This window comes from Acanthochromis polyacanthus, chromosome 5 (assembly GCF_021347895.1).
Source record: "Acanthochromis polyacanthus isolate Apoly-LR-REF ecotype Palm Island chromosome 5, KAUST_Apoly_ChrSc, whole genome shotgun sequence".
Taxonomy (NCBI): Eukaryota; Metazoa; Chordata; class Actinopteri; family Pomacentridae; genus Acanthochromis; species Acanthochromis polyacanthus.
The window spans coordinates 13,054,558-13,075,412 of NC_067117.1; the positions used below are offsets into that span (position 1 = coordinate 13,054,558).

Here is a 20,855-nt window from a genome sequence, read left to right on the forward strand (position 1 = left end):
CTTATTTCTCCCTTTCAGCCCACGCACACTTACACACACTAAAGCACTCCCCCCAAAAGGAGGGATTTATCGGAAATTCAGCAAAAACACACAAAAACCCACTCCCCTCCGAAAAACGAGGTATTATCAAAAAGTTCAGCTGCTAATGGGAGCTTTACTGTTGACATTTAAAGACCAGCATTTGAAGAATAGCTCAGCATTGGTTGGAAAGCTTAAAATGAAAGCGATAAAGAGACAACTTGCCGTTGCATGTCGTGCATGAGCTGTTAATGAAACAATTATAACACTGTGTGATGTCAAGCAAAAATGAATTTATTATTTATGTCTTCAAGTATGTACAGCTTTTTTGAGAGAGTACCGATCTGATGAGGTCAGGAAAGTCCTGGAAAAACAGGTGATACGGCAGGCAAAAGCAATCATACATCAAGCTTTCATTGCAAGCATTAAAGAGATTAAAGACAGAAGTTACTGGGTAAAGCACAAAGAAAAGAACTGCATAGGAGATGTTCTCAAACAATGCCTATGTCATCACTCAGGAAATTCTGCCTTAAAGACAAATACTTCCACAATATTGTCACTGTGCAAACATGGAATGATTTTAAAGGGTCACTCCACCTCTGCTACAAACGAGGTTCAGTTTACTTGTTACAAAGAGTTCTACTTGGTCTGTGAAGACTTGTGTAGAGTCTTCTCTTGCTATGGAAACTGCCTTCTGAAGTTTGGAAAAACAACTCTGATCATGTCAAAGAAGCTATTCAGGGATGGGAATAACAAGTTCCGTTTCCAGCAGAACGGGAGGGGGGGGGGGTGGAAGTGGTGGTTCGGCGCGGTCGTGGCGGCGCTGCAACTTCCAATTGCTGGGCCGTTTACAATCGAACGACAGGTTGTTAACGTCGTTAACAAGCTATCATTAACGGCGTTACCATCTCGCGGGAGTATTAGCAACAATAAAGTGTTCAAACTTGAAATGAAATACGCGGAAGTCCACGGAAGCGCACCGCGGAAGATTCCCATCCCTGGCTATTGTGTTGCATTATGTGAAATTAATCTTTCAGCATTTCTGGAGATTGGTCAATAAGTTCTTCTAAATCTATTTCAAGAAATTATTTTAAAAGTCGTGTTCATGTGGCTCGCCAGACAGTGTAAAAGTGCAAAACTAATTTGCCTGATTACCATATTGATTGTTCAAAGCATGTTTAAAGCAAAATGAAATGGTGAAACCAGGACAAGATCAAAATAAATGCTCGTCTGCAGTAATCACAAACTGCATTAAGCAACTTGTCCGTGGTAGCTCTCTGTTTCTGACTGCACTGATTTTTACCATTCCTGTTTTGTTTTAAGAATACTGTCGTTGTTTCTCTCTCTGGTGTCCGTGATGTGCAGGTGAAGGAGTGACGTCCGTGACACTGACTTTCTTTAAAAGTATTTTATTAAAGGAAAGAGCAGCATCAGTACAGACAGAACCTGCCTGGAAGGAGTCGGCCAATTGAATCCCTCCCGACACTGACCAGTAATCAGGTTTTATAGGTTTTAACATGTAAATGAGTACAACATATGGTTATTTATTGTCTAACACATGGGAAACAAGTGAGGAGTATCCCCAAACAAACCCCCCTTATCTACAACAGCTGAAGAATCCCTAAATCAGTATTTTAGACAGAAGAACCCTCATAAAAACACCTCCAACAGGGCTCTGTAAACAGGAGAACACATTCCCATGGCATGGGTTGAATATAATGCAGGTTCCATCTGTGGTCAGAGACACCAGAGCAAACACTGCATCTCCTTTCAAATACTATAACAAACAAAACAGATTCCAGTCTACTAACTTATTAAGTAATACATGTAACAGATCAGATACCACAATACATTAAAACACTGATGCATTTCAAAATTATTCTGAGGGAACTGTATACAGTGTACAAGATATGCATTTAAATTTGAAGTCAGCCTGTAACTGACTAACACAATTAAAGCATTACATTTTTTTTGAGATCTTTGAATTAGGTCAGCTTTAATACATATGATGTGCCATATGAGCCACAGGACATTGAGAGGCCAGTGACAAATAAACATAAATTAGAAAACCTATGCATTGTACAATTAACATGTCAAACAGTTGTGGCTTCTCAGTAATTCACATTCTTCATGTACCTCCAACATTGTCAAATCATCAGCATTTATCAAACAACAACCAACCACACAGTAATCTCTTAAAAACCACAAAGGCAACAATATGTAAAGCCACAGATTGCATTAATAGAGGTATGGGATGATTATGTTTTTGACTCATATGTTGAGTCCTTCAGCCCTCCATGGTTTCAATGCCAGTTTCTCTTAATGTCTTCCTGTAACTGACCACATCAACCTGTGCACATGTTAGGAAATGGGGCATTTAGAACCCAAGCACAGACACAACAGGCAGGCAACAGGAGTTAAAGAAAAAGGGGTTTATTCAACTACAACAAAACCGAAAACCGGACTGTGGTCGCAAAGCAAAACCAAGCAACTGAAAAAAAACAACTGAACTAAGGGAAAGTACTCACACATGGGGAAACCAATACTGTGGGTGAAAACAAACTGAGGTCCATCCAAACAACTGAGTCCAAAGGGTAAATCCACAAAGGGGAAAAAGCAGACGAGTCCATAAAACTGATGCAGTCCAAACCTGTAGGGAAAGCGCGGGAGCGGTGTCTAAGGCCCCATCCACGCCAAGACAAAACGCTTAACAGTTTCAAAAACGATTGCCATAACGACGAAGGCGTCTCAGAAAATGTGTGCGTCTACATGAATGCACTCGATACGCATGGAAACGCTGTAAAACATGGCAGACCTCTAGGGGCGCTTTAACAATATGACGGAAACACACGCAAACAGAAGAAAAAACAGTGGGCATGCGCACTTGCGGCAAAAGTTGTAAACAGAGACCAAGCTGGGAAGTAAATAAAGTGCCGTAATGTGTCCTCGATAATTGTTTCTTCAACTCGGTGGTGATTGAGAAGAAGGAGATTTTTGCTGCAACAGGAATAGTAGGGTCACTCGCTTCATTGCTGCGTGTGGCGCATGCGTGTCAATGAAAATACGAAACTATGACGCAAGCGTATCTGAAAAGTAGCGGATAGCCAGTAAACACGGAGCTGTCTCTATGGCGTTTCAAAATCTTTCCCCTCTGGAACCTGGTTTCAAAAATGATCATTTACAAACCCCCAAAACGCCATCTTCGTGTGGATGATACGCAGATTCGACAAGAAACGTATGCGTTTAGACCTCGTTTTGTCTTCGTGTGGATGAGGCCTAAGACAACGTGTGTCCAACAATGATCCAGCAAAGACTGAGGGAAAGGGCAGAGCTTAAGTAGCAGAGGAGGAGACCAGGTGAAATGTGTTGAGCTGATTGACTGCAACAATCAGCCGACAGTGTGCAGGTCGACAGAGGGCGAGCGACCGGGAGAGAGAGACAGGAGGGGAAGACAACAGACACGGGGAGCCAGAGGAACAAGACAAGTAGGGAGGTGAAAATGGGGAGTGATGATGGGAAAAAGGAGAAAGAAGGGCAGGAGCTTGAGTAGGATCGTAACAGCAAATTCAGATTATCAGTGTATTCATGCAGGCTGCGGTGCAGGTGGTAGAGCAATCCCACAGGAATTTGACTTCAGTGAACAAGGACATTACTTCAAAATAATATCACTCAGGTAGAAGTAAAAAGTAGTCATCTTAAAAATTACGGAAGTAAGAGTAAAAAAGTATTTGGTGAAAAGACTACTCAAGTACTGAGTAACTGTTTGATTGGAATATCTGCCCGCTCCTCCTCGCTCCTCTCCCTCTCCTGGGGGGGGCCTGTGGCCCCCTGTGGCCGGGGGTTCTGTCTTTGGGGGCTGGGTGATCTCTCTGGGGGGGTGGCTCTGGCTCATCTGGGCACAGGCTCATCCTGGCCTGCGTGCCGCCACTGGAGTCCAGTTTCTGCTGGCTGGGGGCCTCCGTCCAGGCCTGGTGCTGTCCTGGGGTGGGTGGGGTCTCGGGGGCGCTGCGGGGTGGGCGCCCTGCGTCCAGGATTACCCTGACCCCTCCTCTCTGGATTTCCCCCAGCCTTGTCATCTCACCACCTCTCAGACTCTCCCCGGCCTGCTTTGGATTCCACCCAGCCTCACTCAGTGGACCAGCTGCCCCTCCAGACATTCTCCAGACCACCATAGCCACTCTCTGCTGCCACCCACACCACCAGTGCTGTGCTCCTGTGTCTTCTCCGCTTGCGTTCACCACTGCTCCGTCACACTTTCACGTATTACAGAGAAGAACAACCACCCAAAGGAGAAATCAAAAAAGTCCACATTAAAAAGGATTATTAATATTACTAGTAATAAACTTGAAGCTGTCGTAGTTTCTCTGATGTCTGTGATGTGCAGGCGGAGAAGAAACGTCCGTTGACACTGACTTGCTTAATAATGAGTTTATTATAAGGAAGAACAGCATCGATCAGACAGAGAGACTGTCTGGGAGAATCCGGCCAAATGAATCTCCCCGAACAGCAATCTGAGATCATATTTATATGTTTTGGACAAGTATGAGGTCACAATATATGTTTCCTAATTAAAAGACATCTGGTCATGGAACAAGACCCTGCAGAACAACCCCCTATCATTAAGACACCCAAAGACTCATTCGAGCCCCAAAGAATTATCAATTATCATTACCTGGACATAATGATCCCCAATCTAATCACAGAAATGACTTCCTTCAGCAAAAAAACACATCTATTCTAATAAGCAACATATATCTCAACATATATCTCAGATCAGATACTACAAAGCAAAGTGATAACCAATGCCCAGTGGCTGAAGGTTCAGATCATTATGGAAGATAAGTGGATGCCATGTAATTCAGTTTTTTCTGCAGAACAATTAACTTCATATCAGACAATCCAAGATGTAGGATGCTTTACTTTCTCAATGCTAGTTACAAGCTGAAAGTTTAGGTACTGATTTTCCTTAATTACTAAGTATTAATTGCCTTCATTTTCTTTTGCGTGAAATATTTTCAAATTCTTCAACATGGCCCCCAGTTAAAGTTGCGCAACAAAGAAGTCATCTAGGCGTCTCTGCAGGGCGGACTCAGCAGACATGAGCCAGCAGTTCATTGTCAGAGGAAACACAATACCATAGTTGACCGCAGTGGCACTACAAAAGAGAGACAACAATTTGTGATGTATCTTTGTGTAGTGGAGTAACAGTAGCACTCTCAAACAGCTGTCTTTTTTTGTGGCAAAAAAAAAATCTTTTAAACATAACAACTCAAAGGAGGTAAATGTACCTGGTGGCAGAAATCTCCTGGTCTTTGATCTTCAGTTTTGTGAGGGAAGCTTGCTGCACCTCCTCATAAACTGCTGGCGATAGAGCTGCACACACAGAATCAAACAATAAAGCAAGACTTAAAGGAACAAACCACAAAATGGTTGCCTCATTTATGTGATTTTCTTCTGCAGCTGGGTGCAAACATCACATGCAATATATAGTGTAGCTGATATTAAATCACACTAGCCAATGCAGCAGTTTTCCAAGCCACACAAAGACATACTCACAGACTCACTGAGTCTTTTCACCCACCTAAAATTCCCTCCATGTTGGTGGCTGACGGCTTCTGTCTCAAAACTGGCCAAAGCAATTCTTTGCCATTCTTCTGATGAACTAAAATGACCAGGCGAGCATCTGCAGCTGCAACATCGATTTCCTTGTCCCGCCGAATCACTGTCATACTAGAAGAACATGCAGTTTGTTTTAACGTCCTGATCACTCAGATGGCTCTACTGTCAGTTTGAAGAGGTTAGAAGCTAATGTGGGCCTAAACATTTGAATACAATCAGACAACCAATCAAACTAGAGTTTTTATCATCTAACATATTTAAAATCAGCAGTTTGAGTGCATTATCGCTGTACAGGAGCTTTACTGTAAGCATCAGTTTCAAAATTTAAAATTACGAATGATAAAAATTCTGCATCATAAATAGTTTAAGTCGGGCCCTGTCTTTTTGAAGGCTGAAGAGTGTTTTTTGTACAAATAACCAATCTGTTAGCCTAGCCGCGCTAGACAACCCACGGCAACGAATTTAATTCTCTGCCAGGGTGGGTCTAGTTACCCTCCATAAGGCTCGAGGCTGGATTCTCCTAAAACTGGCTGGACCAATCACCATGAAGTGCAGAGTCAGAAGGCGGGCGTAACTAAGTGACGGCAAAGGCGTGACGATTCTGACAGAAACAACCGGCGCACAATAAACAGTCATCTTTCAACTCGGCTTTGGCCACAGCCCTTAAAGATTTGAAGCTAAAATTCGACTTGAAAGATAAGCAAAGGACGGCTCTTAAGTGTTTCATTGAGAAGAAAGACGTATTTGGACTTATGCCGACGGGATATGGCAAATCCTTAATATACCAGTTGGCTCCGCGGCTCCGCTGGTTGGGAAGCTAATGGGACTTAGCCACAATCCGCCTGTGCTCTCGGAACTACGTCAGCCTATTCGTTGCGTTGATTGGTTGTATACCTACCCAATTGCTGCAGAGGGATTTGATAGACAACCTTTTAGCCCGCCTCCCTCCCTGTCGAGCTTCCCTAGACCCTTGTGCCATCAGAAACATGGGTGTAGCATGGCTAGGCTACCAATCTGTGCTTTCAGTGCCTCATTTGTGTGAGTGACACTTGTTTTTTTTGTTTTTTGTTTGTTTTATTATATATATTTTTTAAATTTTTATTTTTTGAAGAACAAAGAACAAAGCTCAGGCAAAATGTACACAGGTCCAAGTGGGTATACAATAACAATCAAGAATACAGCAATTGGCACATGACAGCAGAAATAAATAAAAATAGAAGTTAAACAAAAGTATGCAAGTATTTACTTTTTATGAGTGAGGTAGCATACCTAGTTACTACTAGGGAAGCCAGGTAAAATGGAAGATGAGAGCTGAGGACCAATGTGTTTTAAGTATGGCTCCCAGAGCTGATAGAAACTTCCCAAAGAAGAATGCAGCAAACAAGTAATGTATTCATTAGGGATACTGTCCATGATCAGGTTATGCCAGGACTTTTTGGAGGGAGCAGAGTCTTTAATCCAGAAAAGCAAAATGTTCTTTCTGGCAGCAAAAGTCAATAAAGAGTCTTATGATTTACATGAGTGACACTTGTTAACCAAACATCATAGTAAAAATCAATTCTCTCATGTAACTACTGACGAGATAATAAATAATTCGATTTGTTAACATGTCAAGCTATTGCTGATGTGAGAATCAACCACACATCTGTACAGATTCATCACTGTGTAATTCCAGACCATTACAATGCAAAGTCACCTTCCGACTGCGATGGGATCCTGTCCAGTGTGGTGTGTTACATTCTGCCCCACTCGCACAGTGACTCCTGTGGTGGTAACTTCAACATGCTGATCAGCAGTGAAGTGGACGACAATCTTTTTGAAGCCCCCATTTGTTACTGAGTCAAGCTCACCGTTCACATACAGCTCTGGAATAAAACAGAAAACATACCGCTCAATACCACACTACAGACTAGGAGATAAATATAGAAATCACTGTCTATGACACATGGAGGACAACATACTAAATAACAGGGTTTTGTTGACTGAGCAGATAAAGACTGTGAGGGAGGATAATGAGGAGGAACATTACTGACCTCTGCTGGGGTGGTGCAGCAGTTTAAGGAGAGCAGCTCCGTTGACATCAAAGCATAGTGGAGGAGATGCACTGTCAGATTTCAGCAAAAATCTGTGCAAAAGAGGGGCTGAAGATATGGAGACACACAGAGTTACACAGCAGATGGAAAATTAACAGCTTTCACATGCAACATCAATTTACTAAAGTACAACTGCATTGTAGCATGTTTGAAGTTCATCTGTTCATTCTAGTCTCAGCGTTTGTGGACCAAATTATCGTAGTTCAGAGATTACATACACACAGGAATGTCCTAATTATGGTGCATACCTGTCATAAAAAGTTGGAATATAAATATATTTTCTAACTACTTTATTCAAATATTGACAAAACATATATTGTACTTTTTTTTGCATGTTGTTTGGACCAGATTCACTTGTTTCAAATGTGTGTGTTGTGTGTTAACTAAATCTGTACCTCCCTCTGTGTCTGTGCTCTTGTGTGAAACAGAATTACAAATACTCTACACAAACCAGTATATATAAACTGTACAAATCAGTTATTCAATAGTGTACCAGAAGTTGCTGCTGCTGTTGACACAAAGATAGGAGGAGGACGCCAAACAGGTGCTGTAAATACATTTATAGGAAGCCAGTTACATACTCTGATATCACAGAGCTTTAACAGATATTTATAGAACATCCATGTTCTGATTCCTATCCCCAACTTCAAAACAAAAAAACTAAATACATGTTATTTCAATCCTCATCTGCCTCATCACCTTTAGAAATATATTTGTATTTTAAAACATTTTTGTTGCTGAAATTTGTGCACATGCGTTTAGACCTATTTGTGTCTGTAGTTAAAATTTTTCTGTGAAGGAACATCTTATTCATGTGACTGCCACTTTTAGTGACTGTCCAACAAAAATACACAAATTCTTTAGTATATCTGAATCAGTTGACTGACAAATTAAAGTTAAAAGTAATTAAAATATAATTAATTAGCTTTCACAGCTTGTGTTGTGATGTAAATGTAGGTAATTTCTAATAATTTCTTCAAATATTAGAAGGACAGATTCAGAGAACTGTCCACTTCCTTATGACATGAATGTGGATGGTCAGTGCCAAAATTACAGATGTAGAAGGACAGCTCACAACAAACACAGAAAAAGATTACGTTTACGTCTCTGAAGTTTTAGTCTTCGATGCACACTGTAGGCATGACCTTAAAAACAAACAAAAAACACAAACAGTAAAACATAAGAATTTATGTTTATTTAGAAGTGCCTTAAACAATCATATCTAAAGATGACTGTTGAAGGCATTTCTAAATAAATGTATATCTTTAAATACTTTTTACATTTTGTGTCACTGCAGTGTTATCAGTATTACAGATAAATTCTGCATGAAGAAGTTTCTTTTATAGAAAAAATTCTGAGAACAATACAACTATAATTTTTGTAATTTTGAAAAAAAAACTTTAAAAATTCCAAGACATTTAAATTATTATTGGTAAAGGGACAGTTTTATTTGAATGGTTGAAAGAAGAATGGAGGCTTTAATGTGTCTAGTAATTGGAAATCTAATTTGTAATTCAATCGAGTTTCTTCCACACCTTGAACTCCTCACCTTCAGCCACATTTCAGTTTACCGCCTGCATTCAAAAGTAGACGTCATGAAAACAGGTGAGAGCTTAGTCACCACCTCAACACTCTACTTGCCAGTTTCACAGTTCATCTCATCCTCACAAGTAAACAAGAACCTGAGATCTAGTTTCCAGCTTTAAGGGATAAATTCTAAGAGGTCTGCTGAAGAACAGCTCAGAAACTAACAGCATATTGGGCAGGGGGGATCTTAATGTTGTGGCTCATCAATCATAGTATTATCAAACAGTGCAGGTGTGTGTTCATATCATACTTATAGGTACAGTATCGTAGTCAGCATCTGGGCAGAAAGGGAAACATGAAATTTAGTTACATTTATTAAATACTTATCATTTGCAAATTGATTAACAGTATTGCAGGTGTTCATAAACAGCTTCTTTCCCTCAGCTGTCATTCTACTGAACTCTGCACCACAGTGACAACCCCAACATCCCAACACCCCTCCCCCATCCCTGTTCACCCTGGACTTTATACTGTGCATATGCTGCATGTATGCTCCATCTGTTGTTGTTCATACAATTTATTATTACTATTTATACTCATATTGCTAATCCTGTATGTACACTGCATGTATAGCATTAATGCTGCTTACACTGTCCATACTGTCTTTGCTGTTCATACAGTTGATGCTATTCATAGCATTTATACTGTTTATACTGCACTTAACACCATTTATCTCCCCTTGTAGATTTGGATCCAAATTCACTAATGAACCTCAGCATGTTTTTGGACTGTGGGAGTAAGCTGAAGAACCCAGAGAAAACCCACACGTGAACAGTTAGAACATGCAAACTCCATGCAGAAAGATCCCAGTCCCAGGCTGGGATGCAAACTGGGGATCTTGTAGTTGCAAGGTGACGGTGCTAACCACCGAGCCACTGATCCTGGCAACACTAAACATTAATTCCGTTTATACTTTAACAAGTGTGATCAGTGACAGCTCCGTTTTGTGGAGTTCAGGACGTAAAGAGCTCTCTGCTAACAGAAATCACAGGACCTCTTCAGAGGCTGTGCAGAGTCAATGCTTTGGCAGGTGGAGCTTTTTTGGTGGCACGCACAGAATGAACAGCATGTTGGGCAGGTGTGATCTTAATGTTGTGGCTCATAAATATTGTCATATCAGAACAGTGCAGATGTGTGTTCATGCCATACCCTCATAGACGTCCATGTAAATAACTGAGTGGGAAGATAAACATAAAATTTAGATAGTGTAAGAAATATTCATCACTTGTTCATTAGATTACAGTATCACAGGTGAGTCTCTGAGAAGTTATAATTGCTTCATTAATGCATGACTTCAATGTTAAATGGTTATTTTTTCTAATTTGTGGGAAAAAAATTCAGTTCCATCACTTCATTCAGTTTCAAATTATTGTTGATTAACAAATTACATTTCACACATAGATAATTTTGTCCACTTTTCACCCACACTAACTTATTAATGCAAACAAACTTATAAACCACAAACTTATGGTTCTGTATCCATATATTGTAATTTCATTGTCACATCATGTAAATGTGTCTTACCTGGCATCATGTCTGTTGAGAGAGAATGTTGAAAAAGAGATATTAGATGCTGAACTGTTCATTCTGTGTTATCTTTGTTGTGGTCACATTGATATTAGAACAGTTCTTGGATTGCTCCTCAAACTTTGTCATTAAATGGATGACATGGAGATTAAATGAATAGAAACTCTTTATCATGATTTTTTCAAATTCTTGTTGCTCACAAGTGTAAACTTTTGATTTGCATTCATTCATGGAAAGCAGAGCAGTCTAGAAGATATTATAATTGATTCAAATCAGACTCAAAAGGCTTTTATAATCCTGCAGAGAGCATATGATGTTCACATGTTGGTATAATTTACAATATAATTTAAGGAGAACTGATATCAAATAAAGACAGAGAGCAGATTGGATTTTAACAAGAGATACTGCAGTCAGTGAATGTGTGTTTTAGTTATAAATTATTATATAAATTCTATCTAGGAACCAGAAGATTAACTCACTTGATTTATAGAAGTTATTACAAACCAGAAAATACTGACATTGTTATTCTTTATCTCAATAAACAGTAAAATACATTTTACATGCATCACAATAGAGCAAATATGAGCTGTCAGACATACCTGCACCCTCAGGAGTGTCAAACCTTCCCTCTAAAAAGAAAAAAAATGATATAGTGCAGTCATTGCAGTTACAAATTCACTCTGAGGACATCATGTCCTGTAAATTAGCTTGAAGTCTCTCAAGTGTGTTTTAGAGAGACACACCTGAGCCAGACTTTATGCTGATCCATGCTGGTTTTGATTCTTTTTTAACTATTCCTGTGTAGCTTTTGCAGTATGTTTTGGATCATTGTCTTGCTGGAAAATAAATCTTCTCCCAAGACGTAGTTCTCTTGCAGACTGAAAAAGATTGTCCCCCAGGATTTCAGTGTGTTTTGCAGCAATCATTCTGCCCTCTATCTTTACAAGCCTTCCAGGTCCAGTTGCTGAGAAACATCCCCACAGCATGATGCTGCCACCACCATGCTTCACAGTGGGGATGGTGTGTTTTTGGTGATGTGCAGTGTTTGGTTTCCGCTAAACATGACGTCTTGTCTGATGGCCAAAAAGCTCAATTTTGGTCTCATCAGACCAAAGAATCTTCCACGTGCTTTTTGGCGAACTCTAGTCGAGATCTAATATGACTTTTCTTCAACAGTGGCTTTCTCATTGCCACTCTCCCATAAAGCTTTGACCGGTGAAGAACCCTGGCAGCAGTTGCTACATGCACAGTCTCTCCCATCTCAGCAGCTGAAGCTTGTAACTCCTTCAGAGTAGTTGTAGGGGTCTTGGTGGCTTCTCTCACTCGTCTCCGACTTGCACGGTCACTCAGTTTACGAGGGCGGCCTGATCTAGGCAGATTCACACAAGTGCCATATTCCTTCCATTTCTTGAACGCCGGGGGATGTTCAGTGCCTTGGATATTTTTTTGTAAGCATCCCCTGAATTGTACTTCTCAATAACCCTTTTCCTGAGTTGCTTAGAGTGTTCTTCTGTCTTCATGGTGTAATGGTAGCCAGGAATACTGATCAACCACTCTCTGGACCCTTCAGACACAGGTGTTTTACAACTCAATCACTTGAAACACACCCACACCACTCAGGTGATCTTCATTTCACTAACTGTGAGACTATTGGCAACAATTTGATGGACCTCTGTTGAATTAGACCATTAAATTAAAAAGGGGGTGAATAATTATGCAAACAATTATTTTCATTTATATAATTTTCTTTCATTAAGATTATGTTATAGAAATCTGTTTTCACTTTGACATTAAAGAGTTTTTTCCAATAATTTTTTTTGTTAAAAAAGCTAAATTTTATTGATCATGATTGATTTATGAAAGCAATAAAAGGGTAAAACATCAAAGGGGGTGAATACTTATGATAGGCACTGTATATATATATATATATATATAAACACACACAAGTTGTATGCAAAATATAATACCTATTTTCACATTTGGCAAGCTAACATTTGCTGAAAAGAGAATGATAAATGACCTTGCATTAGTGCTAGATTGTATTGTAAACTGTTGCAGCATGATAGAAATAAAAATTGTTTCATTGATGCTGTAATTTACCATTAAATAATTATTTGCTCTCACTTGTGAAAAACAAATTAATCATTTCAGTCAGTTCGTTCCTTTGTAAACTATTGCTGATTCACTAGCAAGGACCACACCATCCATTTGAAGCTTAATTGTTTATTGGATGCAAAGGATCGTTACGCTGGCGATGACTGAGTTGAGCTGATGCGGTGTGGAGGGAAAAGTTTAGTCAGAAGGAAACCAGCAGGTAACCTGCTGGTGTCTGCACTGAGACTGACTGAGAATCTGGCATCCTGGTGTGTAAAAGCGGAGGGTTGTTGATGCAGGACCCCTGTCAGTTAGTGACAGTGGCATTGAGGTGCTAAGAATCATGGCAAGAAGTTGATGACATGTGGTACAAAATGGTTGTGAGGGCAGGACAGTCAAGATTGACCGCTGCTGCAGAAGTGACTGTGCAGGTATCTGCACTCAGGCGTGTTGTAGCCAGCTAGATTAAGACAGATAGTTTGTCCTTAAGAACTTAACAACTGCTTTTCCTTTACGTCGACACCTTGCGGCATGAGAGGCGAGAACAAACAAGTGGGAAGGGCAAAGTGGTATGTATGACAGGAAGGGGAGTGATTGAGGTGTGGTCCTGCTTCTGAACCTCAGCTCAAGTTTTTCATCCATCCATTCTCTATACACCGCTTTATCCTCACTAGGGTCGCAGGGGATTGGAGCCTATCCCAACTGACTCAGGCGAAGGCAGGGGACACCCTGGACAGGTCGCCAGTCGCAGGGCTACATATACAGACAAACAATCACACTCGCATTCACACCTACGGGCAATTTAGAGTAATCAATTAACCTCTGCATATTTTTGGACTGTGGGAGGAAGCCGGAGTACCCGGAGAAAACCCACGCATGCACAGGGAGAACATGCAAACTCCGTGCAGAAAGATCCCAGGCCCAGGCTGGGATTTGAACTGGGGATCTTCTTGCTGCAAGGCCAAAGTGCTAACCACTACCCCACTGTGCAGCCCAGCTTAAGTTTTTATGCTCATTAAATGAATTGCATTTCACACATACATATTTATGCTCAGTTTTCACACACACTAATTTGTTAATGCAAACAAACTTACAAACCACAAACTTATAGTTCTGTATCCATGCACTGTAATTTCACTATCACATCATGCAAATGTGTCTTACTTGGCATCATCCCTGTTTAGAGAGAATATTGAAAAGTAGACATTAGATGCCGAGCCATTCATTCTGCACTTCCTTGTTTTGTTCACATTTATGTTGCTCACCAAAACCTGGTGTCTGGTGTATCGGAGATGAGTTAAGAAGAAAATGGTATTGAGGAGTCCTGGTATTGGCCTGCCTCTTTGGTGCTTTACCTTCCTTGGGTTTATGAAGCACATCTGTGTTCTCCCCTGGAGGCTTGGTGACCACCATGGATGTGAGTGGGGTCACAAAGCTATACTGAAGTGACAACTCCAAAGCATCTTTCTTCACCTTCTCTTTCTCAGGTCCAGATAACTGCAGCCTGTGCCATAAATTATCATGTTGTCATGTGTGTTTTGAAACATGGACACAACTTACAACAATTATCAGAGACAAATGAGAGGCCTACTTTTATTTACTTCTGTGTGAAATTGAAGATCCAACCAATTTTGACCAGTAAATCTTTCACTATTATCCCTGGATACTGCATATATGAACAGGAACTAAACACGGCTGTTTCAAATTAAAAAATTTTGGATTTTAAACTCAAGTCAGAAAAAAAAGTCATTTAAAAGTCTGACATTCTCAACAAATTACTGACTGAATACAAAAAAATAATGAATAATGGTTGGCCAACAAGAACAAAGAGAAAAGACAGCAGATGTCACACTTACTCTTTCTCCAGAAGCTGTTTAACTGTGAGGTAGGCCCAAACCCTCTGGATGTGGCCACCAGACTCCGTTCCAGTCGACTCAACAGAGGTGTTTGTGCCAGAAAAGGTTACCCTTCTATTCCCCTGTCAAAATTCAAGAGAACTTTAATTTCAACAACTTTCACAAAAGTCATTACAACTGTGGTGCAATAAGAATGAAGATTTACCGAAAAGGCCACAACTTGTGGAGTGAAAGTTTCCACGTCATTGTCAGTGATCTGACCAGCCACCACGATCTCAGAGCCATTATAATACATGCTGAAGTTAGTCTGGGTAAGATTGGTTCCACCAGCATAGAGCAGTGTCAGGTCTGTCAACAGAGGAGTAGCTACCTCTTCATAGAAACCCTGCATACATATAATATACACACCAGATGAATGTTTCACTTTTACACAGCAGCCAAACATTAATTTCTTCAGTAGAAATGGAAAATATTGCATTGTGAAAAGTTTATTGATAAGGTGAGGAACATACCTTCAGCTGCAAATCAGCGTCAGAGTCTTCATAAATTCGTCTTGCCACACCATTGTTCTGTAGTGACATTTTCTCAAGGAACTTAAAATTGACGTCAAAACCAAAACCAAGACAGTAGAGTGGGAATTTATCTGCAATGGCCCTTCTGACATTGGACTGTATCACTTCAATATTTGTCTCGCCTGCAAGGACACAAGACATGGTCATTTGAGCACTTTCTGCAGTACACTCAAACAACTATTTGAAAAATCAGTGAAGAAATGATGGCTTGTGTTGGAACGCATACATGAATATCTAGGAAGTTGGTCTCTGTCCTCTGATGTAACCCACACAAGTATACTAACCTTTGATAAACTACTGTTTAAAAATAAATTAATGAAACCCTTCTATACAGATAGTTCATTGTCAGGAAGGGCTGTCTGACGTAAAGCGATTTAAATATTAACCATAAGAACCCACGGTGACACCCGTGTAACAAGCACTTTGAGTGCCCCAGTCTCTTCCTTGTAAAGCTTTTTGTCTGACCTTAACTCCTTAAGTCCTTCAAGGAAAAATGGGTCTGGGTTCTTATGGGTTAAACAGCGCTCGATTTAGACGGTCGCCAGGTCACCATTTGCGACTAAAAACGTCGCAAATAGCGACCTGGCAACCGTCGAAATCGAGCGCTCGATCGAGCTGAACCGCCTATCATGTTTTCTTCATGGAGGCAGCCACTTTGTATGATGTCATCAACCTAGCATGATTCCCGGCGCTCGTGGCAACCTGGCGACCATCTAAATCGAGCGCTGTTAAATGTGTTTTGCTGCTGACCCTGTCTATGTCAGTTAATGTTTTAGTTTCTGTGCTGGTCCCTCTGTCAGCTTCTCCAAATCAGAGGCATATTGACTTTCATATACATAGATAACACACTGACTATTGTTAAGTATCTCATACAACATTTCAAGGAAACTGAATTCATATTGTAAGATTTGACAGCACTATGACAAAGATTTGATTTGGGTTAAACACAAAAAAGTCAAGATGTCCTTCATTGTCATGGTTAATGGAATGGTTGAAAGAAGCATTGCTGATAATTGCTTTGAAACAGAAATCCAGCAGTTTCTCCAGTGTAAATCCAATGTTTTGTTGACCCAACCATCCACCCCAAGCTCCCACATGCAGACTTTATGCATGTAAATGACAATCGTCTCCATTGCTCCTGTTACACGTAGTGCAACCAAATGTGTGATCGGTATTTTTATGACAGTCTACATTTCTAAAAGTATTTGTGCCCATTTGTGTGCAAGTGTGCTTTATTATAACCTGAGGTTGGATCTCCATCTGTGAGAAGTATAAGGATAGATGCTGAACCTTCTCTTGGATGTGCATTCAGCATACTTGCTCCTTTCAACACTGCTTGGTTAATGTCTGTGGCTGAAATGCAACAAGATATGTTTTATTACTGTCATTCTGCTTCCATATGTTCATATTCCAAAATGAAAATATTGATTGAAAAATCTCACCTCCTCTATCTCTTATTGTCCTTGCAAAATTCTTGGCGCTCTCCACATTTTCACTGCTGGCCTGAACAAGTTCTTGTTTCCAGTGAATAATGTTACCATCAAAAGTGATAAGACCAAAGTAGTCATCTTCAGCCAGGTCATTTAAGATGTGGATTAATGCGATTCGTGTCTGGGCAAAAACAGCATGAACACAATAACATTATTAGTCAAGTCAGAAATAATATAATAGTTATGTTACATGTTAGTTTGTGTTTATTCTGAAATCATGTATTTGGCTGTAATGTTAATCTGAGAGAGATGTTGATAATCTGTGCCAAACACATGCTCTTCAAATTCTGTACCTGCTCTATTTTTCTGCCATGCATTGAGCCACTTTGATCAATAAGAAAGACAACATTTTTTGGTATTCGGGAAAGACCAGTTGGAGCAAAGTGATGAACAAAGTACCCATCAGATTTCTTCAAGGAAATAAGAAGAAAGAAGTAAGACTGGCTGAAAGTTACTGAAATGACAGGAAAACATATCAAATCAATTCATGTGAGCTTATATATTTTTGTTTGTACAGCGCTAATTCACAGTAGAACGCTTTCAGGAAAATAACACTTGTTTTACCTTGATGTCTCCCAGTGTGGTGCCCCTGTTTACATCATAAACAATAACTAGATCTCCATTCATACCATCCACTCCGCAGCTGTCACAGGTTTTCTGTTGGTCCTCTGTTGGATAGAAATGCACCCATGCCTGGAAACAGAAAAATTCTAATTAATGTTACCAGACACAGTAGTCAGTGGTTTGTACAGATTGTACAGCGAACAGTATCAACAGACATCATTTTAACATGAACAGTGAAAGCAATAAGTGACACCACCATCATGTTTAATTTAGCTAATACAAGCCATAATGAAACAGCGCCTGAATTGAATATAAGCTAAAACAAGAACGAGAATCGTTGCATGCTTTACCTGTTTGTCTGCTTGTTCTTTGGTGATGGCATTAGCCAGGGCTTTGGTGCTTAGTCCTCCTTTCACATTGATGAAACTGATGCCAGCTTTCTCATGAATGTGCACATCAATCTGACATTAAGTGCATTAAAATAGGCAGTTACAAACGCTATCACCCCAGCATGGCTTTCTTTGATGATCACTAAATACATGGACAGGAGAGGTACCTTGAAGTCTTTGACAGGCTGCATAGGTCGAGCATGGATTTGCAACTCATACTTCCCAAGGGTACGTTTCATCAGTTCCTCATATGTGAGTTCAAAGGTGACCTTTTGGTGAGCAGCCACAGTGACAGAAGTCTTGAATTCTTCCAGGGTCCTGCCTACAGAGCTAAAGCAAAGACAATAATAGTTGCATTTAATTGCATCAAACATATATGCCTATAGTGAGGACATGAACTGTGAAAAATGTGATTTTGCTGTTCTTGTTTCATTTTAAATATTATAGAGACCTGGATAAATGAAATTGTGCAAGAAAAAAGAAAACATCTGTGTGGTCAAAAAACATCCTCAGTAATTTGTGTGACGTATCCTGAAAAACACATACAGTTCATTGACAAATACAACATGTTTACATATACCTGACAATCCCAGCGCTTTGGCCACGAGATACAGCTTCAGTATACTGTTTCTGAGCCTGCTCCTTAGCTTTCACAATACCATCATATGCCTGGCCATCTATAAACCTGAAGAGGACCAAGAAAGACATTATTTAAAATGCCAATTTGCCTGTCGTGTTTTTCTTGTGATTCTTTAATGTACAGGTTTGTATTTGAAAATGCCTCTAGATGTCCACAGAGCTTCTCTTTTTCTACATACATTCTGAATTTACTGATGAAGGCATTCTTTGGAATCCTAACGTGGAATTCTATTTCCTTTGACTCATCCATACGATTGGCCACACGGCTTGTGATGACAGTGGTGGCATAGCGATCGGTCACTGTAGAGTTGATGTGAAAGCTGTAGATGTCCCAGTCATCCTGAGCAAACACAGAAGACATGTTTCACAAAAAACAAACAAATAGCTTGACTAATCAAACTGACTAATGACCAGATGACCAAAGGTTGGTGGGTGAGATCTCATTGGTGCAGCGGTAGAAACACCTCATTTGTGTTATTTTTTCACAAAATGTTTTCATTTCACATTGGCTGTGCAGGTCCACAGTCCTAATATCCCCACATTCATGGCACACACATCAGACTTACACTCATTAGCTAAAGATTTACACTCTGTTATTTGTGCCGAAAAGGGATTTGACTCCAACAATGTGACTGTTTTAATGTCCGTCTCAGCAACATATCACTTAGCAAGACATTGTGGTGTTAACTTCCAATAATTATATCTTAACCCAAGCTTCATTAAAACCTTAATATAATATGATTTTTTTATTATAAAGTTCAGATGACTTTTTACCAAATAAAATCAAGTCCCTAGTGGCTTAAGTTAACCCAGCCTGAACAAGAACCTAAATCTCATCTACCCAAATGTTAAACCATGTTTTCAGCATAGAATTTCATGATTTATGGGAATCTTTGTTCCCAAAATGTTTGTGGGTTCTTTGTTGGTACCTCTATCTCTGTGAATACAATCACTGACATTCCATCATCCTAACCATCACGGATCAATCCCAAACCTCAACCATGACACAAATCTAACTCTAACAAAAAGTAAACCAAACCCGAAACCTTAAAAAGTAAATTGTCCTCACTTTCCACTGGTGTCCGCACGGCTCAAAATCTGTGGTCCTCATATGGACATATGCATAAAAACACATACACACTCATGATTCTATCTCTTCATTTTATAGTAATTTCTTTGAGACTTGCCATAACACTTAACTTTAAATACTACTTTCATAACCCTAAATGCAACCCTGTCCCAACCATAAACAAGGTTTTCATATGTTCTTTTACATATATCCGTAATTCTATATAGTTTAACGCTCATTTTCCTTCCACAATCTGTTGCTCCTGATTAAATGCATGTGCGTTTTATTTTGTGTAAGTGCTTTGAGAGCTAAGTGAACACCAAAGTTTGATTTATCTTAAAACTGAATGTTTCAAGATAAATCAAATTTATACACACACACACACAAACGTCTGGTTGTTATATCCCCGTGGGGACTTACCATTGACTCCCATTCATACCTAACCCCTAACCCTTACCCTAACCAACACCAAAACAATGCCTAACCCTAAAGAAACTTTTTGCACTTTTACTTTTTTCAGTAACAACAACATGGCCAAGAAAACACTGTTTCCCCCCGTGGGGACCTCATTTTTCGTCCCCACCGAGATAGCGTGGAGTCAGGTCAAAGTCCCCACCCAGTCCCCACCGGTATAGATAAACACTTACACACACACACACACACACACACACACACACACACACACACACACACACACACACACACACACACACACACACAGAGGCAGAGTTCAGTGTGTTGCAACTGACCGAAAGATGCAGAGATGAAACAAAGAGAGAAAGAAATAAAAATCATGCACAAATCAGGTGAAATCTGAAAAATCTGGGAAAATGAAACTGTGGTGCTAAAAAATAGACATGTTCGATCGAGTCAGTGTCCTTGCAGTGTTGTGCTCTGTCCCTGAAGTTTTGCAACCTTACCTTGTTTGGTAGTGTGGTAGCCAAAGCCAGCAGCAGCCCAAAGAGGGTTAGCTGCACCACAGTTCTCTCCATGATGCGTCCCACCAGAGTGCAACCCAGGCAGCTGAAGCTGTCTTTTAAACTCAAACAAACAAAGACAGCATTAATGTGTACATAATAGGGGCAAACTCTTATTTCTCCCTTTCAGCCCACGCACACTCACACACACTAAGGCACACTCCCCCCAAAAGGAGGGATTTATCGGAAATTCAGCAAAAACAAACAAAAACCCACTCCTCTCCAAAAAAAGAGGTATTATCAAAAAGTTCAGCTGCTAATGGGAGCTTCACTGTTGACATTTAAAGACCAGCCCGTGTGCTTTGTCAAAACTTTGTTTACTCACAGAAATCTTTTCATGCAATGATAGCTCAGCATTGGT

The 20,855-nt window shown here is 40.1% G+C and overlaps 1 protein-coding gene across 3 annotated transcripts; it reads right to left on the bottom strand.

The window, feature by feature from the left end:
* Nucleotides 1–4,431: 4,431 nt before the first annotated feature.
* Nucleotides 4,432–20,606, bottom strand: LOC110955256 (inter-alpha-trypsin inhibitor heavy chain H3-like). Of its 3 annotated transcripts, none has more exons than XM_051948437.1 (24): nucleotides 20,438–20,606; nucleotides 18,628–18,788; nucleotides 18,390–18,494; nucleotides 17,977–18,139; nucleotides 17,771–17,881; nucleotides 17,421–17,549; nucleotides 17,150–17,266; nucleotides 16,809–16,977; nucleotides 16,609–16,719; nucleotides 15,307–15,488; nucleotides 15,000–15,179; nucleotides 14,795–14,916; nucleotides 14,294–14,442; nucleotides 11,444–11,473; nucleotides 10,842–10,853; nucleotides 10,467–10,490; nucleotides 9,568–9,594; nucleotides 8,834–8,875; nucleotides 8,224–8,277; nucleotides 7,671–7,778; nucleotides 7,334–7,502; nucleotides 5,600–5,748; nucleotides 5,307–5,391; nucleotides 4,432–5,173 (listed from the first exon to the last, which is right to left on the bottom strand). In XM_051948437.1, the coding sequence occupies exons 1-24, from the start codon at nucleotides 20,507–20,509 to the stop codon at nucleotides 5,059–5,061; spliced, it is 2,586 nt and encodes an 861-aa protein (XP_051804397.1). In that variant the 5' UTR covers nucleotides 20,510–20,606; the 3' UTR covers nucleotides 4,432–5,058. The 3 variants fall into 3 exon arrangements, with proteins under 3 accessions (XP_051804397.1, XP_051804396.1, XP_051804398.1); XM_051948436.1 differs by having other exon boundaries at nucleotides 8,828–8,875; XM_051948438.1 differs by lacking the exon at nucleotides 8,224–8,277 and having other exon boundaries at nucleotides 8,828–8,875.
* Nucleotides 20,607–20,855: the final 249 nt, after the last annotated feature.